General features: G+C 42.1%; 1 protein-coding gene across 1 annotated transcript in view; it reads right to left on the bottom strand.

Annotated features, from left to right (window-relative positions):
* Positions 1-27,257, bottom strand: part of LOC121284493 (alpha-protein kinase 3-like) — an 88,286-nt gene that overhangs the window by 34,148 nt on the left and 26,881 nt on the right. The window contains exon 3 of the mRNA XM_041200026.1: positions 22,119-22,236. Coding sequence (XP_041055960.1) covers positions 22,119-22,236 — 118 coding nt within the window. The remainder of the gene's footprint in view (positions 1-22,118; positions 22,237-27,257) is intronic.

The following is a 27,257-nucleotide window of genomic DNA, read 5'->3' as shown; positions in this document are numbered from 1 at the left end:
CCTTTAAACTTTCTGCTGTCTGCTCAGCAGCTTCTTTCTCTTGGCTCGGTGGCTGCACTCGATTTTCAGTTGGGTGAATTTTAGCAGCAGCATTTGAAAGGCGATCCTTTGAGCTTTTGCAACGAACCGCGTGGTCCAATTGTAGCGCCTTCTTGGCTTCGTCTCTTTCTTTGAGCTGCTGCAACATGTTTTGTCTTACCTGAGCTTCCGTGACCAAGCCAACTTGCAAGAACGAGGAGCAGATGGCCATCCCCTTTGAATTTCTCGCAGACACTTGGTAGACCGCGGCGTCCTCTTCAGTACATCTAAAAGTCAATGAAAGACTTACTGAGAGTCATCATTGGGAAAACTCTGTGTGGCACATGAGGTTGGACCGTTTAACCATTCACCGCAAACCATGGTCAGATTTATATTTGATATACAAGAGGTAAGTTTCTAGATCCAAATCAGCTATTCAAGTTCAATTCTCAGTTATGATCAATATTTTGGTATCCTCGGATAATAAACAGTTCTTCTGCCAAATCGACTATGTGTCAAGAGACATCTTTTAAAATGGCTTACAAAGCCTGTCCGAAGGGACCTTAATGACTCTTCGAATTAAGATATATAACTGCTATACAATATATAGGTCTGGCTGGATTGGTTTGACTCCCAGAACAAAATAGGGGGAGATTGCAATCCTCTCAACAGTAATGGAATGGTTAGCAAGTGACCCGTATTCTAATTGTGGAGGCTGACCAGATAATTCACCACAGACAAGATTGCACGAGTTGTGGTGACTCCACCATGAAGATGTTCAACATGTTTATACGAACATACGAAATAGGAGCAGAAGTAGGCCATTCGACTCCTCGAACCTTCTTCGCCATTCAATAAGATCATTGCTGATCTGTTTGTGTTTCAAGTCCCACATTTCCATCGACCCCTGATAACCTTAGATTATTGTTGGGCAAGGGAATCAATCTATCTCCATCTTAAAAATATTCAATGACCCCGCCTCCACCACCTTCTGAGGCAGAGAATTCCAAAGTCTCACAACTCTCAGAAAAAAATTCTCCTCATCTCCATCCTATAAGGGTGACCCCTAATTTTAAAACAGTGCCCCCTAGTTCTGGACTCACCCACAAGAGGAAACATCCTTTCCGTAACCACCTTGTTGAGACCATTCAGGTTCTTATATACTTCAATTAAGTCACCCCTCACTCAATTAAACTTCAGCGGAAACAAGACCAGTCTGTGCAACCTATTCTCATAGGACAACCCACACATTCCAGGCATCAGTCTAGTAAACCTCCTCTGAACTGCCTCCAATACATTTACATCCTTCCTTAAATAAGGAGACCAAAACTACACACAGTATTTGAGATACGGCCTCACCAATGCCCTGTATAATTGAAGCATAACATCCTTTCTTTTATGTTCAATTCCTCTTGTAATAAAGGATAGCATCCATTAGCCTTCTTAATTACTTGCTGTACCTGCATCCGAACTTTCTGTGACTCATGTGTTAGGACATCTAGATCCTCCTGCATCTCGGAATTCTGCAGTCATTCTCCATTTAAGTAATACTGCTTTTTTATTCTTCCTGCCAAAGTGAACAACTTCACATTTTCCCACATTATACTCCATCTGCCAGATTTTTTCCCACTTACTTAACGTATCTATATTAGTCTGCAAACTCCTCATGTCTCTTCACAACATACTTTCCTACCTATCTTTGTATGTTCTGCAAATCTAGCTACCATGCCTTTACTCCCCCCATCTAAGTTACTGATGTAAACTGTAAAAAGTTGAGGCCTCAGCACAGAGACCTGCGGGACTCCACTCAGACAAAGACACATTTATGCATACTGTTTTCTGCCAGCCAGCCAATCTTCTATCCATGTTAATATGTTACCACCTACACCATCAGCTTTTATTTTCTGCAATAACCTTTGATGTGACACCTTATCAAATACGTCCTGGAAATCCAAGTACATTACCTCTACAGGCTCCCCCTTATCTATAGTGTATGTTACTGTTTCAAAGAGCTGTATTAAATTAGTTATACATGATTTCCCTTTCACAAAACCAAGCCAACTCTTCCCGATTACCTTGAGTTTTTCCAATTACACAACTATAACCTCTTTAATAATTGATTCTAACACCCTCCCCACGACAGATGTCAAGTTAACTGGCTGATAGTTTTCTGTCTTCTGCCTCCCTCCCTCCTTGAACAGAGGGGTTATATTTGCTTCTTTCCAGTTGATGGAACCTTCCTAGAATCTAGCGAATTTTCAAAAATTAACACTAACACATCGACTACCTCATTAGCCACCTCTTTTAAGACCCTAGGATGAAGTCCATCAGGACCTGGAGACTTGTCAGTCTGCAGCTCCATCAATTTGCTCAGTACCACTTCCCTAGTGATTGTAATTTCACTAAGTTCCCCTCTCCTTTCTGCTTCCTGATTTACAGCTATTCCTGGAATATTTTGTGTATCCTCTAACATAAAGGGAGAAGCAAAATATTTGTTCATTCACCACCATTTCCTTATTATCTACTATTAACTCCCCAATCTTACTGCCTGGATGGCCAACACTCACTTAACTTAGCCTTTTCCTTTTTAATACCTGTAAAAACACTTGCTATCCATTTTTACATTTCTAGCTAGCTTCGTCTTGCATTCTTAATTTTTTTTCCCTGATTAACCTTTTAGTCAATCTCTGCCATTCTTCATATTCTGACCAATCATCTGACCTACCACTCATTTTTGTGCAGTTATATGCTTTTTCCTCAAGTTGATACATTCCTCAACTTCTTTAGTTAACCACGGATGATGCATTCTTCACTTAGAATTTTTCTTTATAGTAGGAATATGCTTATTCTGACTATTTTGAAATATCTCCTTAAATGTCTGTCACTGCTTCTCTATTGATCTATCCCCTAGCCTAGTATCTCGGTTCACTTCAGCTAGCTCAGCTTTCATCCCCACATAATTTCCCTTATTAAAGTTGAAAATACTAGTCTTAGACCCACTCTTGTCCCTTCCAAACTGGATGTAAAATTCAATCATATTGTGGTTGTGGCTACCTAAGGGTGCCTTTACTCTGAGGTAATTAATTAATCCTGTCACATTACAAAATACCAAGTCTAATATAACCTGCCCTCCAGTTGGTCCCAGAATGTGCTGCTCCAAGAAACTAATTTGAAAGCATTCTGCGAACTCCTCATCCAGGCTACTACTGCCAATCTAATTTTTCCAGTTTATGTGTAGATTAAAGTCACCCATGATTATTGCTGTCCTTTATCACAGGCACCCAATATTTCTTCTTGTATACTTTGTCCTACATTATGGTTACTGTTAGGGGACCTGTAGACCATTCCCACTGGCGACTTCTTTCTCCTAATATTCCTTATCTCCACCTAAACCGATTCTACATCCTAATCTCCTGAACCAAGTTCATCTCTAACTATTGCACAAATGCCATCCTCGATTGACAGTGCCACCCCTCCACCTTTACCTAGCTTCCTATTCTTCTTGTATGTCATATACCCCTCATATTCGGGGTCCAATCCTTATCATCCTGCAGCCAAGCCTCCGTAATGAGTATTAGGTCATATTTATTTACTTCAGTGGATAACTCTGTATGAATGCTATGCACATTCAGATACAAAGCCTTTAGTTTTGTCTTTTTGTTGCCTTTTTTAACATATAGTCTTGATTGTTGGTGCATTCTTAGGAATTTTCTCTCTGTCCCTTCCTGCCATTTCCCATTTTAGTCTCTTACCTTGTCTCTACTCTTTGATTATACCACATCTTTCCAAATTTGATCCCTTGCCCCTACTATTTAGTTTAAAATCCACTCTACTTTCCTAGTTGTACGGTTCGCAAGAACATTGGTTCAGGTGTAGACTGTCCCAACAGTTCAGCCCCCATTTTGTCCAGTACTGGTGCTAGTGCCCCACAAACTGCAACCCATTTCTCCCACACCAGTCTTTGAGTCATGCATTTGTATCTCTAATTTAATGTACCTTATGCCAATTTGCAAATGGCTCAGGTAATAATCCAAAGATTAAACCTTTGAGGTTCTACCTTTTAATTTAGTGCCTAGCTCCTCTTATTCTCCATGCAGCACCACTTTTCTTGTTCTATCTCAGTCATAGAGGTCTACAGCACGGAAAAAGGCCCTTCGGCCCATTGAGTCTGCGCCAGTCAAACAAGTACCTAACTATTCTAATTCTATTTTCCAGCATTAGGCCCATAACCTTGTATGCCATGGCATCACAAGTGCACATCCAAATACTTCTGAAATGCTATGAGGGTTTCTGCCTCTACCATCCTTTCAGGCAGTGAGGTCCAGGTTCCCACAACACTCTGGGTGAAAAAATTCTTCCTCACATCCCCTCTAAACCTTCTGCCCCTCACCTTAAATCTATGCCTCCTAGTTATTGATCCCTCCACCAAGGGGAAAAGTTCCTTCCTGTCTTCCCAATCTCTGCCGCTCATAATTTTATACACCTCAGTCATGTTCCCCTGCTCAATCTCTTCTGCTCCAGAGAAAATAACTCCAGTCTATTCACTCTCCCCTCATAACTAAAATCCTCCAGCCCAAGCAACATCCTGGTAAATCTTCTCTGCACTCTCTCTAGTGCAATCACACCCTTTCTATAATGCGGATTCCAGAACTAAACACAATAGTCTAGCTGTGGCCTAACCAGGCTTTTATACAGTTCCAGCATAACCTCCCTGCTCTTATGTTCTATGCCTCAGCTAATAAAGGCAAGTATCCCACGTGCCTTCTTAACCACCTTATCTACCTGTCCTGCTACCTTAAGGGACCAGTGGACATGAACACCAAGGTCTCTCTGATCCTCTGTACTTCCCAGGGTCCTACAATTCATCATGTATTCCCATGCCTTGTTTGTCCTGCCCAAGTGCATCACCTCCCACTTATCCAGATTAAATTCCATTTGCCACTTATCAGCTCATCTGACCAGTGCATCTATATCCTCCAGTAATCTAAGGCTATCCTCCTCACTATTTACCACCCCACCAATTTTCGTGTCATCCACGAACTTACTGATCAACCCTCCAACATTCAAGTCTAAATCGTTTATATATACTGCAAACAGCAAGAGACCCAACACCGATCCCCGTGGAACCCCACTGGCCACAGGCATCCAGTCACAAAAACACCCCTCAACCATCACCCTCTGCTTCCTGCCACTCAGCCAATTCTGGGTCCAATTTGCCAAATTGCCTTGGATCCCATGGGCTCTTACCTTCGTTATCAGTCTCTCATGCAGGACCTTATAAAAAGCCTTGCTGAAGTCCAAGTAGACTACGTCAAATGCATTGCCCTTATCTACACACCTGGTCACCTCTTTGAAAAATTCAGTCAAATTGGTTAGACATGACCTCCCCTTAACAAAAACATGCTGACTGTCCTTGATTAATCCCTGCCCCTCCAAGTGTAGATTAATTCTGTCCCTCAGAATTGCTTCCAATAATTTCCCCACCACTGAGTTTAGACTGACCTGTAGTTCGCTGGTTTATCTCTTCCTCCCTTCTTGAATAACGGTACCACATTGGCTGTTCTCCAGTCCTCTGACGCCTCTCCTGTGGCCAGAGAGGTATTGAAAATTATTGCCAGTGCCCCTGCTATCTCTTCCCTTGTCTCACTCAACAGCCTGGGATACATTTCATCTGGGCCTGCAGATTTATCTATTTTTAAGCCTGCCAGACTACTTAGAACCTCCTCCCTTTCTATGCTAATTTCTCTAATTATATCACAGTCCTTCTGCCTGATTTCCATACCCATGTCTTCCCTCTCACTTGTGAACACAGACACAAAGTATTCATTTAGAACCCTACCTATGTCTTCTGGCTCCACACACAACTTACCACATTGGTCCTTAACGGGCCCTATTCTTTCCCTAGTTATCCTCTTACTCTTAATGTACTTGTAAAATAACTTTGGATTTTCCTTTATTTTACCTGCCAATGTTTTTTTCATGCCCCCTTTTTGCTCCCCTAATTTCCCTTTTAAGTTCTTCCTTCCACTTTCTATGCTCCTCTAGGGCTTCCGCTATTTTGAGCCCTCAGTATCTGTCATAAGCCTCCCTTTTTCCCTTTATCAAATCCTGTATATCTTTCGACATCCAGGGTTCCTTGGATTTGTTGGTCCCACCCTTTATCTTACTGGAATACGTTGGCCCTGTTCTCTCCCTTTTTCCTTCTTGAATGAGTCCCACTGCTCTGATGCAGATTTACCTAAAAGTAGCTGTTTTAGTCCACTCTGGCCAAATCACATCTGATCTATTACAATTGGCCTTCCTCCAATTTAGAACTCTGATTTCTGGCCCATCCTTGTCTTTTCCATAACAATCTTGAATCTAATGGAGTTATGATCACTATTTGCAAAATGTTCCCCCACTGCTACCTCTTGCCCAGCTTTATTCCCTAAAATTAAGTTCAGGACTGCCCCCTCTCTTGTAGGGCCTTCTACGTCCTGTAGCTCTCCTGGATGCATTTTGACAATCCCCCTCACTATACTGTCCCCTACTACCATTGAATGACCACAATGCCATGGTCAGTTAGCTCACCCACCTTGCAGCCCCCACTCTCATCCAAACAAGCTAAGAACCTCAAACCTATTTGACAATTGCAGAGGCTCATACTCCTGCTCTCTGGGTCCCCTTACCTGCCTCACTTGCAGTCACATCCTCCTGTCCCTGACCACTGACCAAATCAAAGAACCTATCCTAAATGGTGTGACTGCCTCCTGGTGCAAAGCAACTAGGTACCTTCCCCCTCCCTGATGTGTTGCGGTGTCTGTGGTTCAACCTCCAGCTCAATGGCTCTGAGCCTAAGTTCCTTGAGCCACAAACCCTCACTGCAGATGGTTTTGCCCTGGATCACAATGGTATGCAGGAGCTCCCATATGGTGCAGCCTTGACACATCACCTGTCCTGCCATCCTTAATGTGTTTTAATTAATTATATTATTCACTTTATTTTTCTTATATACTTTATTAATGTTACCTCCAATTTGAATACTATTTTAAACTTTCGGAATAGAATCAACCTTAACCACCTACCAGATACTCACCAAACAACTAGCTCTTTTCTCTGTAATACAGTAAGAACCAATTCCTACAGGGTGAGAAAGGTAGAAAGAGCAAAAGGAAACAAACTGCTCTACTCACCAAACTTTCAGGTTTGCACTCAGTTTCCTCAAGCTGCACTCATTTGCCAGGGCTGAACCAAAGAACCCTGAATTAATAGCCAACTGAACAATATTAGAGAAACCAGCTTCAACCAGTTAGCTAATTAAATACTCAGCTCTCACAGCATCGTGTCTTTACCCTGTCTAAGCTGCAAGAAAGAAAGAAATTTAGTCTACTTAGACAGTATTTTCCAGTTACTGCTGATTACAAGCTGGATTAGATTTTAAGAACAAAATTAACACTTTAAATGCAACATGTATAATGTGCACACACACAGAAACTGTTAGAAATGCACTGCAATATGTAAGGGATGGGTAGATTGTTTAGAAAAACTCACTTAGGTCTCTGTGGCACCTGTGGTGGGGAGTAAATGTCAGATGATGTTATTTATTCATTAGTGGGATGTGGGCACACTGGCTAGGTCAGCATTTATTGCCCATCCCTAATTGCCCTTGAAAACTTGATGGTGAGCTGCTTTTTTGAACCTCTGGCAGTCCACGTGGTGTAGATACACCCACAGTGCTGTTAAGAAGGGGGTTCTAGGATTTTTACCCAGCGACAGTGTAGGAATGTTTCCAAGCCCAGATGGTGAGTGGCTTAGAGGGGAAATTCCAGGTGGTGATGTTCCCATGTGTCTGCTGCCCTTGCCCTTCTAGGTGGTAGCAGTCGTGGGTTTGTCGTGGGTATCTAAGGCGGCTTGGTGAGTTCATGCAGTGCATCTTGTAGAGGGTACACACATCAGTGGTGGAGGGAATGAATATTTGTGGCAGGGGTGCCAATCAAGTGGGCTGCTTTGTGCTGGATGGTGTCTGGCTTCTTGAATATTGTTGGAGGTGCACTCATCCAAGCAAGTGGAGAATATTCCATCACACTCCTGACCTGTGCCTTGTAGATGGCGGACAGGTTGTGGGGAGTCAGGAGGTGAGTTGCTTGCTGCAGGATTCCTAGCCTCTGACCTGCTCTTGTAGCCACAGTATTTATATGGCTAGTCCAGTTCAGTTTCTGGTCAGTGATAAACCCCAGAATGTTGCTAGTGGGGGATTTAGTGATGGTAATGCCATTGAATGGTTATTGATTGAAACATATCACTAAGCGAATGAAGAAAGAGCTTGGTAGGTTCTTTTTTACCATGAGGATTGTGGAAGCATAAAATGTTTTGCCACAAGGAGATTTTGAGGCAGAGACTGTTGTTTAAGAGAAAATTGGATAAATATTTGAAACATCGGAAGCCAAAAGTTTAAGGCAAGAGGGTGGTGCATTAGGATTAATTTTTGATAACTCTAGCAAAGAGCGAATAGAGGAATGATGGGAAAATAGCCTCCTGTGATGTAAACCTCCATGGTTCTATGGCTAAATCCTGCAGAGCTGGTTATATACGTTATGTCACATACCTGGGTTTTAATTGTTATTAACTATTGAGATTCTTTGGAGAAAAAGAAACTGGTCTGGAGAACGTTGTGCCCCTTTTACAATCATTAGTGGACAATGTGCATGTACATATTCAGTGCTGGGAATGTGTCACCTACCCTATTGGTGGAGGGTCTAGAATAGGTAACCAAGCCCCATGCCTGAAACAAGGGTTAGGCCCATTGCTTATACAAAAAGGAAGTCTCCTAATGCATGTTAGAGCACCCCCTCCCCAAGGAATGGCATCCGTGAATACACCTAGCACTGACGTAATCAGTGGTCCATAAAGGGATGGCTAGAGACTGCCACCAAAACAATATAAAAAATATGTTTATCTGACTGTAGGAGCAGGAGGACCTGTACAAGAAGGACGGGTTGTATCTAAACTGGAGGGGTACCAATATCCTGGCTGCGAGGTTTGCCAGTGTCACTCGGGAGGGTTTAAACTAGTATGGCAGGAGGGTGGGAACCAGAGCAATAGGTCAGCAGGTGAAATAAAGGACTGGGAACCAGTGAATATGGCCAGTAGGACTAAGAGGAAAGGCAGGCAGGGAGAAATTACTGAACACAGTGGGACTGGGGGTCTGAAATGCATGTGTTTCAATGCGAGAAGTATAACAGGCAAGGCAGATGAGCTTAGAGCTTGGATTAGTACTTGGGACTATGATGTTATTGCTATTACAGAGACTTGGTTGAAGGATGGACAGGATTGGCAGATAAACGTTCCAGGATTTAGATGTTTCAGGCAGGATAGAGAGGGATGTAGAAGAGGTGGGGGAGTTGTACTGCTGGTTAAGGGGAATATCACAGCTGTACGACAGGAGGATACCTTGTTCGGCTCATGCAGTGAGGCAATAAGGTAGAGCTCTGGAATAGGAAGGGTGCAGTCACAATGTTGGGGGTTTACTATAGGCCTCCCAATTGCTGGTGGGAGATTGAGGAACAGTTATGTAGGCAGATTTTGGAAAGATGTAAAAGCAATAGGGTTGTTGTGGTGGGTGATTTTACCTCTCCCCATATTGACTGGGAATCATTCAGTGCTAGGGGTTTGGATGGTGCAGAATTTGTAAGGTGCATCCAGGAGGGCTTCCTGAGACAATATGTAGATAGTCCAACTAGGGAAGGGGCAATACTGGACCGAGTATTAGGGAATGAACACAGCCAGGTGGTCGAAATTTTAGTAGGAGAGCATTTCGGGAAAAGTGACCATAATTCAGTAAGTTTCAAGGTACTGGTGGATAAGGATAACAGGAGTCCTTGGGTTAAGGTGCTTATTTGGGAGAAGGCTAATTATGACAGTATTAGGCAGGAACTGAGGAATCTAGACTGGAGGCAGATGTTTGAGGGCAAATCAACAACTGACAAGTGGGGGGCTTTCAAACATCAGTTGATAAGAATTCAGGACCGGCATGTTCCTGCTAGGGTGAAGGATAAGCATGGCAAGTTTCAGGAACCTTGGATAACAAAGGATATTGTGAGAATAGTCAAAAAGAAAAGGGAAGCACTCGTAAGAGCTAGAAGGCTGGGAACAGATGAAGCCGGTAGACAATACAAAGAAAATAGGAAGAAACTTAAGCAATGAGTCAGGAGGACTAAAAGGGGTCATGAAAAGTCATTGGTGACCAGGATTAAGGAAAATCCCAAGGCCTTTTATACATATGTAAAAAGCAAGAGGGTAGCCAGGGAAAGGGTAGGCCCACTCAGGGACAGAGGTGGGAATCTGTGTGTGGAGCCAGAAGAAATGGGAGAGATACTAAATGAATACTTCTCATCAGTATTCACCAAAGAGAAGGACTTAGCGGTCGATTTGTCTAGGGCAGAATGTGTAGATAGCCTAGATCATGTTGAGATCAAAAAAGAGGAGGTGTTAGGCGACTTGAGGAATACTAAGGTGGATAAGTCCCCAGGGTCAGATGGGATCTACCCCAGAGTACTGAGGGAAGCAAGGGAGGAGATTGCTGGGGCCTTGACAGAAATCTTTGTATCCCCACTGGCTACGGGTGAGGTCCCAGAGAACTGGAGAATGGCCAATGTTGCTCCATTGTTTAAGAAAGGTAGCAGAGATAATCCAGGAAATTACAGGCCAGTGAGCCTTACGTCAGTGGTAGGGAAATTATTGGAGAAGATTCGTCATGACAGGATTTACTACCATTTGGAAGCAAATGGGCGTATTAGTGAGAGGCAGCATGGTTTTGTGAAGGGGAGGTCGTGTCTCACTAACTTGGTCGAGTTTTTTGAGGAAGTGACAAAGATAATCGACGATGGAAGGGCAGTGGATGTTATATACATAGATTTCAGTAAGGCCTTTGACAAGGTCCCTCATGGCAGACTGGTACAAAAGGTAAAGTCGCACGGGATCAGAGGTGAGCTGGCAAGATGGATACAGAATTGGCTTGGTCATAGAAGACAGAGGGTAGCAGTGGAAGGGTGCTTTTCTGAATGGAGAGCTGTGACTAGTGGAGTTCTGCAGGGATCAGTGCTGGGACCTTTGCTGTTTGTAGTATACATAAATGATTTGGAAGAAAATGTAACTGGGCTAATTAGTAAGTTTGCAGTTGACACTAAGGTTGGAGGAGTTGCAGATAGTGAAGAAGATTGTCAAAGGATACAACGGGATATAGATCGGTTGGAGACTTGGGCAGAGAAATGGCAGATGGAGTTTAATCCGGAAAAATGCAAGGTAATGCACTTTGGAAGGTCTAATACAAGCAGGAATTATACAGTAAATGGCAGAATCCTTAGGTGCGTCGACGGGCAGAGGGATCTGGGTGCACAGGTCCACAGGCGGCAACGCAGTTGGATAAGGTAGTCAGGAAGGCATATGGCATGCTTGCCTTCATTGGCAGCGGTATTGAATATAAAAGCTGGGAAGTCATGCTGCAGCTGTATAGAACCTTGGTTAGGCCACACTTGGAATATTGCGTGCAATTCTGGTCACCACATTACTAGAAGGATATGGAGGTGTTGGAGAGGGTGCAGAGGAGGTTTACTAGGATACTGCCTGGTCTGGAAGTTATTAGCTATGAGGAGAGGTTGGAGAAACTCAGATTGTTCTCACTACAGCGACGGAGATTGAAGGGCGACTTGATAGAAGGTTACAAAATTATGAGTGGCATGGACAGAGTAGATAGTCAGAAGCTTTTTCCCAGGGTGAAAGAGTCAATTACTAGGGGACATAGATTTAAGGTGAGAGGAGAAAACTATAAAGGAGAAATGCGGGGCAAGTTTTTTACGCAGAAGGTAGTGAGTGTCTGGAATTCGCTGCCAGAGGAGGTGGTGGAAGCAGGTATGATAGTGGTGTTTAAGAGGCAGCTTGACAATTATATGAATAGGATGGGAATGGAGGGATATGGACCCCAGAAGAGCAAAATGTTTTAGCTGACGGGCAATATGATTGGTGCAGGCTTAGAGGGCCGAAGGGCCTGTTCCTGTGCTGTACTTTTCTTTCTTCCTTGTTCTAGTGAGACCCTTGTTACAGACGGGAGGGTAGATTAATTTAAACAGCCCTGATTTCTCCACTCACTCCCCGTCTGTAAACAGAAATGCGTTTTTGATCTTTGATTTTCCCCCCTTATAAGTGATGGTGTATTTTCCCCAACCCTTCAGTTTTGGAGTGACCCAATCCTCAATTAATTACCCCACAGCAAACTGGAGATAGGGTAAAATAAGAAGGGTAGTTTATTTTACACGCGCAAACAAAATCTGTGAAGGGATTTTGCAACGTCTGCCCCTTTTTGCATTCATACAATAAAAGAGGGATAAGGGAAAGAAAGAGGGCGAAGACCACAATAAAAATAAGAATTATGGTTTCACAGGCATCTCTAGAGTGTAGAACCTATGTCCAAGCAAAGTTCTTTTAGGTAGTTTTATCTGGCAGAATTTCTGGTCTTGATCCTAGGAACTCAGTTGCAGGTTGAGTCCGCTGATGATGCATCAAATTATTCTTGTATCCTAGGTATTAGCTCACTCCGTAAGTGAAATACAGGGGTTTTTCTGGAAATAAGACTTGGAGTGAGACGGAGGTCAAAGGCAGGCTGCTAGCTTGGAGCCTGGTTCTCTTCGGAGGTTAAACCACAATTGAAGATAAAATTCAAAACTTGTACAATTATAGAAATTCAAACAGCTCAAGTCTCGGTAATGTGACAGGGTGGTTTCAGGCTGGGCTATTCAGCTAACTTGTTACAACCCATTGTGTTTTGAGAAGGCAACTGGTAACCATTATCACAATGTTGGAGATAACGAGTCTCGAACAGCTCCCTTTGTGTAGATGTATATTCTATGAATCCTTTGTCTTGGCTTGGTTGGAATGTTTATACAATACAAGTCACATTCCAGGAGGATGAAACAGCTTAGAATCTTCCAGAAGTATGAGCATGTGGTCAACTGTAGTCTTTTTATTAGTCCAGCCATTAGTCCGTTTTTTAAAAAGTAATATGTTTATAAAGTAGCCAGGGTGATATATACGTATATTCCTTCCTGTCTTGTGATCATGACACCCTGTAGGCTATTGCCAACCCCCACTCAGTCCCCTACTGATTGTCTCCTCCCCCTCCCAGAATTTACTCGAGGTTCGCTGCTGTTGAGTTGGCCAGCCCTTGTGAAACTGATAAGCTGCCTCTGGTCACCTCATTGGCATCTGCAGCTTATCATGATAAGCCAATGAGACCTGAGGCCCAATTTCAGGTGAGCGCTTACATTTCTGGCCTCTGCTCACAGCATGCTGCCTATTTCAGGCCCAAAAACAGGCCAAAATGCATTTCAACCCTCACTGCATTTTTCATTAATTGATGTCAACTTTAAGTCAATACCTTACAAGTTGAAAGTTAACAGGTGGTTTATCAAACACACATGCGGCTTGAGCTCTATATATAGCACTTGGTGTGTGATTGGAAAAAGATACCATTACTGAAAATACTAAGTGTATTTTAAAAGGAAGTTACGGCTGTCTAAGGAATTTTTCATATGGAAAGATGTAGGAATAAATTCTGAGAATAACATTCGATCAAAAAATTACATGGAGTTCTGAGTATTCGTTGAACTTTATTTTAGCATCTGACCTGTGGGTATCAAGTTAGAGTGTAAACAGAATGTGAGAACATACATTTGATCATGAAAGATAACAGGGTGTTGAGACACAGGGCGAGATGATTTACAAGTGAGGGAAGCCAAAGTCATAGAATGACAGAGCAGAGAAGGAGACCTTTCAGCCCTTTGGTAGAGCTATCCATTTAGTTACACTCCATTTCCCTTTCCTCACAGCTCTGTGTTTTTATTTCTTTTCAAGTTTTTATTCAGTTTCTTTTGAATATTTCTACTGAATTTGCTTCCACCAGCCTTTCAGTGTATTTAGATCACGACATGATGAGTGAAAAAAATGTTTCTTCACCTCTGGTTCTTTTGCCAATTAGCTTAAATCTTTGTCCTCTGATTACTGACAGTTTATTTAATGTATCAAAACTGTTGATGATTTTAAACCTCCATCAAATCTCCTTCACTACTCTAAAAACACTTCCAGCTTCCCCAGCCTCTCTTCACAACTAAAGTTCTCCAGCCATTCTAGTAAACCTTTTCTACTCGTTGTTAAGTGTGAGACAAATTCTTACTTTGAATATGTAGAGAATTAGAAATGCCAACGTTGGTAATGGTGTCTTGGATGAGGCCACAATTTCCTCTAGTTTAGCACAGGGCAGACTGCAGGCATTATCTTCACACTTCAACTCCATAATCTTGCCACTGATTCCATTCCGCTCTCTGAAGATTGTCAGGCTGAACCAGATTGTTTGCAACATTGGCATCCCACTCAATTCCATAATCCTCTCCATTACAATACCACCCACTTCCACCTCTGTAACAACACCCACCTCTGAATTGAGAGCAGTCTATCTGCTGCTGAAATCTTTGTGTAAACCTTTGTCATCTCCAAACTCAATTATTCCACTACTCTCCTAGCTGGCCTCCCATCACAGACCCTCTGGGACACCGCAGATCCTCCAATGGCTTAGATCCTATAGAAGGGAGCTGTTACGGTGGGACGGAGTTTACTTGAACTGTGCTGGGACCAATGTCCTAGTGAATCAAATAACTAGGGCTGTAGAGAGGGCTTTAAACCAAATAGAATGGGGGAGGGTCTTGGAAAGGGGATACGTAGGCTTACAAAGCAAAAGGATTTGGCAGCCTTGCAGGGCAGCTATTTAGGTAATGATACTCAGAGTGTGACAGGAATGGGAAGAGTGTACAAACATAAAAGAACAACAACAAATAGGGTCAAAGGGTGAAAAAATGGTAAAAAGGCAAAATTAATGGCTCTTTACGATAATGCACATAGTATTTGGAACAAAATAAATGAATTAGCAGCACATATAGAGGTTAAAGGTATGATCTTATAGCCATTAAGGAGACATGGTTACAAGGAGATCAAAACTGGGAACTAAGTATTCAGGAGTATGTGACTTTTTGAAAGGATAGGCAGGAAGAAAAGGGTGGTGGGGTAGCTTTATTAGTACGAGATGGAATAAATACGATAGGAAGAAATGATCTCGGATCGGAAGATGTAGAATCCATATGGGTGGAGGTAAGAAACAACAAGGGGAAGAAGACACTGGTGGGAGTAGCCTATAGGCCCCCTAACAGTAGCTATACTGTAGGACAGAGAATAAATCAGGAGATGATGAGGGCATGTAAAGAAGGCACTACATTAATCATGGGTGACTTTAATCTGCATGTAGATTGGGAAAATCAAATTGGCAGAGGTAGTCATGAGCAAGAATTCATAGACTTTACTCTGGACAGTTTCCTAGAACAATATATTGTGGATCCAACCAGGGATCAGGCTATTTTGGGTCTGGTAATCTGTAATGAGGCAGGTTTAGTAAATGATCTCAGAGTAAAAGATCCCCTAGGAAACAGTGACCATAACATGGTAGAATTTAGCATTCGGTTTGAGAGTGAGGAACTTGGGATGGAAACAACTGTGCTAAACTTAAACAAGGGTAATTACAAAGGAATGAGGGCAGAGTTGGCTGGAGTGGACTGGGAAAGGAGTTTAGCAGAAAAAACAGTTGAAGAACAATGGCAGACATTTAAGAAAATAGTTCATGACTCACAACAAAGATATATCCCTGTGAGGAAGAAGAATTCTAGGAAGGGCTAAACCAACCATAGTTAACCAAGGAAGTTAATGATAATATTGAATTGAAAGAAAAAAACATGGCAAGATTAGTGGTAAGCCACAGGATTGGGAAACTTTTAAAAACCAACAAAAGATTACCAAAAAATTAATAAAGAGGGAGAAAATAAACTTTGAGGGTAACTGGCAAGCAATATAAAAATGGACAGTAAGAGCTTCTGTATATAAAAAGGAAGAGAGAGGCCATAGTGAACATAAGCCCCTGAGAGAATGAGGCTGGGGAAATAATAATGGGGAACCAGGAGAGGAGTTAAATAAATACTTTGCGTCAGTCTTCACAGTAGAAGACATTAATAGCATTCCAAAAATACTAAATAATCAAGGGACAAAAGTGTGGGAGGAAATAGATACAATAACTATCACTAGAGTTAAAGTGCTTGGGAAAATAATGGGGCAAAAGGCTGATAAGTTCCTTGGACCTTATGGGTTGCATCCTAGGATATTAAAGGAAGTAGCTACAGAAATAGTGGATGCACTGGTAGTAATCTTCCAGGAATCCTTAGATTCTGGAAAAGTCCCAGGATTGGAGGGTTAGAGAACTGTCAGTGTAACACCCTTATTCAAAAAGGGAGGGAGACAAAAAAGACATAACTATAGACCTGTTAGCTTAACATCCATCATTGGGAAAATGTTAGAATCTATTAAAAAGGATGTAATAGCAAAGCATTTAGAAATGCACAAGCAGAGTCAGCTTGGCTTCTTGAACGGGAAATCATGTCTGACAAATTTATTAGAATTCTTTGAGGAGGAAACAAGCAGGATAGATCAATAGGTGTAATTTATTTGGATTTCCAAAAGGCGTTCAATAAGGTACCGCACAGAAGGCTACTTAATAAGATAAGAGCCCATGGTGTTGGGAGTAGTATATTAGCATGGATAGAAGATTGGCTAACTAATAGAAGACAGAGAGTTGGGATACGGGGGAGCATTTTCAGGATGGCAACTTGTAACTAGTGGAGTGCCACAGGGATTAGTGCTGGGGCCACAATTATTTACAAATATATTAATGACTTGGATGAGGGAAGTGAATGTACCATCACCAAGTTTGTGGATGACACAAAAATAGGTGGGAAGGCAAGTGGTGAGGATGACACAAAGAGTCTACAGAGGGATATAGACAGGTTAAGTGAATGGACAAAAACTTGGCAGATGGAATATAATGTGGGAAAATGTGAGGTTATGCACTTTGGCAGGAAGAATAGAGGAGCTGAATATTATTTAAATGGAGAAAGACCGCAGAAAGCTGCAGCACAAAGGGATTTGGGTCCTCGTGCATGAATCAGAAAAAGCTAGCATACAAGTTCAGCTGGTAATAGGGAAGGCAAATGGAATGTTGGCCTTTATTTCAAAGGGAATCGAGTATAGAAATAGGGAGTATTGCTTAAACTATACAAGGCACTAGTTAGACCATACCTAGAATACTGTGAACAGCTTTGGTTCTCTTATCTAAGGAAAGATATATTGGCATTGGAGGCAGTCCAGAGAAGGTTCACTAGATTGATACCGGGTATGGAGGGATTTTCTTATGAGGAGAGGTTGAGTAGGTTGGGCCTGTACTCATTGGAATTTAGAAGAATGAGAGGCACCCTTGTTGAAACAAATAAGATTCTTATGGGGCTTGACAGGGTAGATGCTGAGCATTTGTTTCCCCTTGTGGGAGAGTCTAGGACCAGAAGGCATAATCTCAGAGCAAGGAGTCACTCATTTAAGACAGAGACGAGGAGGAATTTATTCTCTCAAAGGGTAGTGAATCTGTGGAATTCTTTACCACAGCGGGCTGAAGAGGCTTGGTCATTAAGTATATATTCAAGGCTGAGATAGACAGATTTTTATTCAGTAAGGGAATCAAGAGTTATGGAGAAAAGGCGGGAAAGTGGAATTGAGGATTATCTGATCAGCCACGATCTCATTGAATGGCAGAGCAGAGTAAATGAGTTGAATGACCTACTTCTGCTTCTACGTCTTATAGTTTTTTGGTCTTATCCCTTGCTAAATCCTACTCATCTCATACCCTTCTTCTTGCTGTTCTACACTGGCTCCTGGTTCCCCAAGACACCCAATTTAAAAGTATCATCCTTGTGTTAAAGTCTCTTTATACCATGTTGTCTCTTTATCACCTAAGCCTGCTCCACTGTGCAACTTCTTTCACCTCTCCGCTACTTCAACTCTGATCTTATCCATCTCCCACTCCCAAATTACTACACCATTAGCAGCTGTATCTTCAGCTACCAAGGGTCTATGTACTGGGATTTCTTACCTAGGTCCCTCCATCTTCCTCTTCTCCTTCATGACATTCCTTTCAAACCAGCTCTTTGATAAAGCTGTTGGCTAATCTTCCATTTATCCCCTTCTTTGGCTTGGTATCCATTTATTTCTGATTACATCTCTTTGAAGCACCTTGGGTTGTTTCCTGTGTTAAAGATGCTAAATGCAATATTGTATGATAGTTACTTTGGTAAAACTAATGATAAGTTGTACACATAGAAATATTCTATTTTAATTTGATGTTAATGTTACACAAATTTAAGCAGATACATTGATCGAGTCAAATGGAAATGGCTTTGAAATGTCCTGTGCACACTGAATACTAATGCTATGAATCAATTCTATTTATTTTTGAGAAGACCATGTAATGTTCAATCACTGACCAATAAATATGACTTTGGTTGGCTCTATCTGCAAGGTGCCACAGGGAAGGTTACCAGAAGTTACTGTGTGGAAGATGATCAGGATTAGGCAGAGCCCAAGAGAGTGAATTTTACCCATTTATCCTTCTCAATATGCATCATCCTCTGATAAATGTCACGGAGCATGTGATCTCCAAAATCACCACCTCTGCTTTGGGGGAAAGTTTAAACTCATTTGGAAGCCGAAAGGCAACCAGAATGAAGCATTGGAGAGAAGAAACAAAGTTCACAAAGAACTAGGAGGGACAAACAGCATTAGAGGAATCATTGGTCCAGAAATAGGAGGAATCAAACAAGTGAATATTTCAAGGTATATTAAAACTGCTTTGGAGTGCATGTGCATAACTGCATGGAATGTGACAAATCAGATTGGTGAGCTGCAGCTACAAGTTTCCTTTGGAGTTATGATATTCTGCCAATAGCAAAAATCTGGCTCAAACAAGAGCAGGAAATGGAACTTAATATTCCTGGCTATAATATATTCAGGACAAATAGGGGTGGGATAAAAGATGGGGCTGGCAGCATTAATCAAAGTCCATGTCCACTTCCAACAGCACACTGGACAATACTCAGGCTTCGATTGATAAGTGGGAAGTAACATTCACACCAAACATGTGCCAGGGAATAACCAACTCCAACAAGAGTGAATTTACTGATCTTCCTTTGACATTCAACAGCACTACCATTGCTGAAACCCCACTATCAACACCATCGAGGGATGCGATCTGCTGACAAAACTTAACCAGACAATCGACATAAATACTGCAGCTATAAGAGCGAGTCAGAGGCTGGCTATTTTATGTTGAGTAACTCACCCCTTGACTCCTAAAAGCATTTTTACCCTCTCCAAGGCATAAGTCAGTAGTGTGATGGAATACTTCCCACTTGCCTAGATACAGTTTCAACACACTCAAAAAGCTTGACATCATCCAGGACAATGCAGCCCACTTGATTGGCACCCCATCTACTACCTTGAATGTTCACTTCCTCCGTACCTGACTGCAGTGTCTCTCTACAAGATGCACTGCAACGACACATGAAGGCTCTTTCAACAGCACCTTCTAAACTCACAATCCCTACCACCTTAATGAACATGGGCATTAGATGTATGGGAACACAAGCCACCCACATGATCTCCTCAAAGTCATAAACCATCATAAATATATAACTGCTCCTTCACTGTCCCTGGGTCAAAATCCTGGTACTTCCTCCCTAACAGCACTGTGTGTGTACCTCACTACAAGGACTGCAGCAGTTCAAGAAGGTGACTCACGTTCTCAAGGACAATTAGGGATGTGCATTAAATGCTGGCTTTGCCAGCGACGTCCACATCCCTTGAATGAATAAAAAAAATACTGTTACACCATGGAAAGGGATGATATGATTGAGTGTTCAAAGACAGAATCTATTGGTTAGAGTTAAAAGTAGAAGAGGAGCTAAACTGTAGGCTTTCAAAGAGTAAGAAAGAGATGGAAGAGCAAATGTGAAGGCAAATTTCAGAAAGATGCAAAAACAATATAGTGAGGACTTCAACTATCCTATTACAGACTGGTGAGTGGAAACAGGGTAAAAGTCAAGGAGCAGAAAAAAATTCCTGTAGTGCATACAGGAGAACTTTCTTGATCAGTAAGTTGCCAGTCCATTGGGGAAGGAAGCAATGCTAGATCTAGTTCAAAGGATTGAAGTAGGCCAGGTGGAGCATGTTTCAGTGGGAGAGCATTTGGGAAACGATGATCATAATATCATTAGGTTTAGAACATTTATGGAAAAGCAATAGGGAAAAGCAAAGGTGAAGATACTCAACTGGAAATAGGCTAATTTCAATGAAATAAAAAGGGATCTGGCCCAGGTGGACTGGAAACAAAGATGGCCAGGTATAACAGTAAATGGAGCAAGGAGGAGATAGTTCAGGTACAAACTAGAGGGGGAAAGGAAAGCCATCCAAAGCTATAGCTCCCTGGCTGACCAAAGGAATTGAAATTAAACTGAAAGAGAAGAAGGAGGCTGATGATAAATGTCAGGTTAATCTATGAATGTCACAGAATCTAGCTGAATACAGAAACTACCAAGGAAAACTGAACATGGGAATAAGAGGGGCAAAGAGAATATATGAGAAAAGATTAGCAGTTAATATAAAATGAATCACTAAAGTCTTTTTTCAACATACAAATGGTAAAAGGAAGGTCAAAGGTAATGTGGGGCTGATTAAGGACCTAAAAGTAAACCTTCCCATGACTGTAGAGGGCATGGGTGAGTCACTTAATGAGTACTTGCATTTGTCTTCACTAAAGAAGAGGATGCTGCCAATATTATTGTAAGTGAAGAGGGGTAGAGAAATTGGACTGGATACAAGTAGATAAAGAGGAGGAATTTAAATGGTAGATGGTGCTCAAAGTTGACAAGTCCAGATGGGATGCATTTAAGGTTGCTGATGGAAATAAGAGTAGAAGCTTTGGCCGCACTCTTTCAACGTTTCTTGGTTTTTGGTGTGGTGCCAGAGGATTGTAGGGCCATAAATGTTACACGCCTGTTCAAAAAATGGAGAGAGATAAGCCAGGCACCCACAAGCCAGGCAAACAATGTAGTGTAGAAAGTGTGGCAGGAAGGTCAGTAACCAGAAGACACAAATTTAAGATAATTAACAAAAATGCTCAGAAGGTGAAATTAAATTGTTTTACTCAGCAAACTATTATGACCTGGAATGTATTGCTTGAAAAGGTGGTGGAAGAAAATTCAATAGTAATGTTCTACTTAAAAGAGAAAAAAAAATTCAAGGCTATGGGGAAAGAGCAGGAGGGTGGAACTAACTGATAACTTTTCAGAGATCTGGTAGAAGCATGATGGGCAGAATGGCTTTATTCTGTGCAATATGAAATGATTTACCAGAACTGATTTTGTGGAAGAATTTTATGATTGTGGTAGAAATAGCCAGTAATACACAAGCTGTTTGAATTCAAAGGTGTTGATTAATTCAGTTCTCTCTTACTGTAAAGATTATTAACTACTCAGCTGGTCACTTTGAATATATCATTAGAACTCACTGTTTAAATTAGACCAACGAAAACCAAATCGACAGCGAACATAAATTAGTGGTGGCGGATGAACACTTAGAATATTCATATAAAATTCTTTACTGTAGTGTTAACACACATAATGAAAATAAAAAGGGGCAAAGGAATGTGCAATAAATATGTTAACTATTTTTCCATTATTTTCAATGACAATAACCTCTAGGCTATCAGGATGATTAAAATTAAAAGTAGCCACATAGGCTAATAAGGCCATAAAAAAAGCAAACCAAGCACTGTGTGTTGAAGGATAAAATTGAAAAACAAAGTTAAACTTGTGTGGAACCTTTGTTATACTACACTGAAGAGTACAATTCTAGTCTCCATCTTATAAAAAATGGATTGGTACACTCAAGAATGCACAAAAAAGATTTATGAGAAGGATACCAGAACTGAGAGGTCAGTCTTTGCCTGCCATACTGATGGCTTGGCTGACTAATTAGTGCCTGACTATCAAGTGTGGCATCATCAAATTTTTAGGCCAATACTTCTATCAAGATCTGTAATAAACTTCAATTCTATGAAGCGCTTTATATAACCATGCAGCACAGCCATTCACCTGTATAGTCTGAGTGTGTGAACCATGTCATCCTTTAACAATTTATATTTAGGAAGGCCAAGAATCTTGGTGAGCTGCTTGTCTCCTTTGTACCAAGTTACTTCTGGTTCTGGATTACCTGCATAGCAAATAAATAATTATAATATAACACTGAAAAAGCATAAACATACACCAACCTATAAAACGCCTAAAAGCATAGCCACTAAAAAGCTGACAACAAAAAAGCAACCAACAACTCAAATAAATAAGACTAAAGCCAAAGTCATGATGACATGGTGACCTCAGCTCCACAAATACATTCTATCCACATATCCTTTCATTCCCTCAGTGTGCAAACATACATCAACCTCAGTCTTGCATATATTCAATGACTGAGCATCCACAGGTCTTGGGGGCAGATAATTCCAAAGATTCACAACTCTCTTAGTGAATAAATTTCTCTTCAACTCAGTCCTAAATGACCGATCCCTTATCATGATAAATTCTAGTGCAAAAAAAGCTAAAGTATGCAAAAGTTTTTTTTTTGGAGCAGCTTTAGAAATATTTGAAATGGGACCCAAGCACTGAAGATGAAAAATGTATTTCCTAAGGGGTGTGCGGCAGTTTGTATCACCAAATCATGACAGAGCTTTCACACACTGTGGATTTTTGCCAGCATTTTAGAAACTTTTTTTATTTGTTCATGTGGGTGTCACTGGCTAGGCCAGCATTTATTGCCCATCCCTAATTGCCCTTGAGAAGGTGGTGGTGAGCTGCCTTCTTGAACTGCTGCAGTCCATGTCCTATAGAAATGCCCACAGTGCTGTTAGGAAGCGACTTCCAAGATTTTGACCCAACGACAGTGAAGGAACATCGATATAGTTCCAAGTCAGGTTGGTGAGTGGCTTGGAGGGGAACTTCTAGGTGGTGGTGTTCCCATGTGTCTGCTGCCCTTGTCCTTCTAGACGGTAATGGTCATGGGTTTGGAAGATGCTGCCTAAGGAGGCTTGGTGAATTCCAGCAATGCATCATGTAGATGGTACACACTGCTGCCACGCTGCATTGATGATGGAGGGAGTGAATGTTTGTGGATGTGGTGCCAATCAAGCAGGCTGCTTTGTCCTGGATGGTGTCAAGTTTCTTGAGTGTCATTGGAGCTGCACTTATCCAGGCAAGTGGAAAGTATTCCATCACACTCCTGATTTGTGCCTTGTAGACGGTGGATAAGTTTTGCAGAGTAAGGTGAGATACTTGCTGCAGGATTCCTAGACTCTGACTTGCTCTTGTAGTCACAGTATTTATATGGCTAGTCCAGTTCAGTTTCTGGTTAATGGTAACCCCAGGATGTTGATAGTGGGGGATTCAGCGATGTTAATGCCATTGAATGTCAAGGGGTGATGGTTAGATTCTCTCTAGTTGGAGATGGTCAAGCCTGGCACTTGTGTGACGCGAATGTTACTTGCCAATTGTCAGCCCAAACTTGGATATTGCCCAGGTCTTGCTGCATTTGGACATGGGCTGCTTCAGCATCTAAGGAGTCGCGAATGGTGCTGAACATTGTGCAATCATCAGCGAACATCCCCACTTCTGACTGTATGATGGAAGGAAGGTCATTGATAAAGCAGTTAAAGATGGTCGGGCCTAGAACACTACCCTGTAGAACTTCTGCAGTGATGTCCTGGAACTGAGATGATTGACTTCCAACAGCTACTACCATCTTCTTTTGTGCTGGTTTAACTCCAACCAGTGGAGAGCTTTCAACCTGATTCCCATTGGCTCTAGTTTTGCTAGGGCTCCTTGATGCCACATTTGGTCAAATGCTGCCTTGATGTCAAGGGCAGTCACTCTCACCTCACCTTGGGAGTTGAGCTCTTTTGTCCATATTTGGATCAAGGCTGTAATGAGGTCAGGAGCTGAGTGGCCCTGGTGGAACTTAAACTGAGTGTCAGTGAGCAAGTTATTGCTAAGCAAGTGCCGCTTGATAGCTGTGATGATGACCCCTTCCGTTACTTTACTGATGATCGAGGGTAGACAGATGGGGTGGTAATTGGCTGGGTTGGATTTGTCCTGCTTTTTGTGTACAGGACATGCATGGGCAATTTTTCACATAGCCAGTCTCATAGCTGCACTGGAACAACTTGGCTTGGGGCACAGCAAGTTCTGGAGCACAAGTCTTCAGTACTATTGCCGGAATGTTGTCAGGGCTCATAGCCTTTGCAGTACCCAACGCCTTCAGCTGTTTCTTGATATCAAGTGAATGAATTGAATTGGCTGACAGCTGGCATCTGTGATGCTGGGGACCTCCGGAGGAGGCCGAGATGGATAATCTACTTGGCAGTTCTGGCTGAAGATTCTTGCAAATGCTTCAGCCTTATCTTTTGCATTGATGTGTTGGGGTTCCCCATGACTGGAGATAACGATATTTGTGGAGCCTTCTCCTCCAGTGAGTTGTTTAATTGTCCACCACCATTCATGACAGGATGTGGCAGGACTGCAGAGCTTAGATCTGATCCATTGGTTGTGGAATCACTTAGCTCTGTCTATCACTTGCTGCTTATGCTGTAGTCCTATGTTCTAGCTTCACCAGCTTGATAACTCATTTTTAGCAATGCCTGGTGCTGCTCCTGGCATGCCCTCATACTCTCTTCATTGAACCAGGGTTGATCCCCTGGCTTAGTCGTAATGGTAGAGTGGGGGACATGCTGGATCATGAGGTTACAGATTGTATACAATTAAGTACAATTCTGCTGATGGCCCACAGCACCTCATGGTTGTCTAGTCTTGAGATGCTAGATCTATTCAAAATTTATCCCATTTAGCACGGTGGTAGTGCTACACAACACGATGGAGGGTATCCTCAATGTGAAGATGGGACCTTTTCTCCACAAGGATGGTGCGGTAGTCACTCCTACCGATACTGTCATGGACAGATGCATCTGTGACAGGTAGATTGGTGAGGATGAGGTCAAGTATGTTTTTCCCTCTTTTTGGTTCCCTCAGCATCTGCTGCAGACCCAGTCTAGCAACTTTGTTGTTTAGGACTCGGCCAGCTCAGTCAGTGGTGATGCTACCATGCCATTTTTAGTGATGGACATTGAAGTCCTCTGACCCAGAGTACACGTTGCCACCCTCAGTGCTTCCTCCAAGTGGTGTTCAACATGGAGGCACACTCATTCATCAGCTGAGGGGGGGGGGTGGTAGGTGGTGATCAGCAGGAGGCTTCCTTGCCCATGTTTGACCTGATGCAATGAGACTTCGTGGGGTCCAGAGTCGATGTTGATAGCTTAGGCCATAGTTTTAGGCTAAGGGGTGGTAGATTTAAATCAGAGATGAGGAGGAATTAATTTTCTCAAAGGGTTGTGAATCTATGGAATTCACTACCTCAGAGTGCAGTGGATGCCAGGACGCTGAATAAATTTAAGGAGGAAATAGATAGATTTTTAATTAGTAATGGGTTGAAAGGTTATGGGGAGAGGGTGGGAAATTGGAGTTGAGGCCAAAATGAGATCAGCCATGATCGTAATGAATGGCGGGGCAGGCTCAAGGGGCTGAATTGCCTACTCCTCTTAGTTCTTATGTTCTTATGTTGAGGACTCCCAGGGAAACTCCCTTCCGACAGTATATCATTGTGCCGCTACCTCTGCTGGGTATGTTCTGCCAGTGAGACAGGACAAACCCATGGATGGTGATGGTGGTACCTTGAACATTATCTGTAAAGTATGATTCCATGAGGATGACTATGTCAGGCTGTTGCTTGGCTAGTCTGTGAGACAACTCTCCCAATCTTGGCACAAGCTCCCAGATGTTAGTAAAGAGGACTTTGCAGGGTCGACAGGGCTAAGTTTGCCGTTGTCGTTTCCAGTGCCTAGATCGATGTCAGGTTTCATTCCTTTTGGACTCTTTAGCGGCTTCTTACAACTGAGTGGCTTGCTAGGCCAATTCAGAGGGCATTTAAGAGTCAAACACAAAACTGTGGGTTTGGAGTCAGATGTAGGCCAGACCAGCTAAGGACAGAAGATTTCTTTCCCTAAAGGACATTGGGAAATCAGATGCGTTTTTTTGATAATTGACGCTGAAATTTTAATTCCAGATTTTTATTGAATTGTGGAGTTGGGCCCCTTAGGTAAGTAGACTGGTTCACAGTCTCTCAGAGGAACCCCAGCCCCAACTGGGGAACCGAAAAGAACACAGTCACCTGCTCCTGGATTTCTTTCATTGACAATCTTTGAAATATAAAAATAAATCTGTTCTTTCAGTTTCAATCGTTAGATGCTGTATTGTAATTTGGATGTGTTTTTACTGCAGTGATTGATAATACAGCTCTGTTCTTCAAAGGTAAGTTGCCTATTGCGTTGAGCAGCATTGTATAAGTATTGAGATGCATTAGAGTATTTTTGATGTTGGGTCCATTTTCCCATTGAGAAAAATGCTCTTATGCATTAAATACATAAGAAAACACTGCTTGGGATTGCTAGTGTAATAATCTGAAGTGATTTAAATGCCTAGAGTCCCTTTAAAGTTAAACAAAAAGCCTTCAGCAGCTTTCATTTAAAAAAAAAGCCTCACCTGCTCCTGGCCTGCTTTGATTCACAAGACTTTTGGTGCATCTTAGAAAAAAAGGTCACCTGGTTTTTCAGTTTCAATAGACTCTGTTACATTTCCCAGAGCTTTTTTTAAATTATGCCTGAGGCCATTATGAATTTTTGGCTGAGTTTCAAAAGCTCTAAAATTTCTTATCTCAGTCGGGGCTGTGTTCACATTTTGACTGACAATTTGAAAGGGTTATTAAAGGGTTATCCGTCTCTTATGTGGTTAGTGAAATAGATGTGAATTTTTCTTCGTAACAGATTGACCACTTGAGAGCATTTCATTTTTTGAATAGGTTTATGAATGAGAATTTTTTTTCAGTATCAAGTGTGTTTGACTGAGAGCTCTATTAGATTGTTAGAAGTTTATTTTTTTTCATTCAATGTGCCTGCTGAGGTCTCCCCATAATGAACACTGGGTGAATGACAATGGGGGGGGGGGCAAGGAGGGGGCAGATGGGTAAGGGGGTATGGAGCAGGAATGGGGAATATGAGAGGATATGGAGATATGGGGGCGAGGAGGGGACACGGAGGACCTGAGGGGACATGTGTGATTGGTGTTATTGTGAGGGGG

The sequence above is a fragment of the Carcharodon carcharias genome, chromosome 1, assembly GCF_017639515.1.
Source record: "Carcharodon carcharias isolate sCarCar2 chromosome 1, sCarCar2.pri, whole genome shotgun sequence".
Lineage (NCBI taxonomy): Eukaryota > Metazoa > Chordata > Chondrichthyes > Lamniformes > Lamnidae > Carcharodon > Carcharodon carcharias.
The sequence above is the reverse complement of the archived record's forward strand: the minus strand, read 5'-3'. Positions and strand labels throughout refer to the sequence as shown.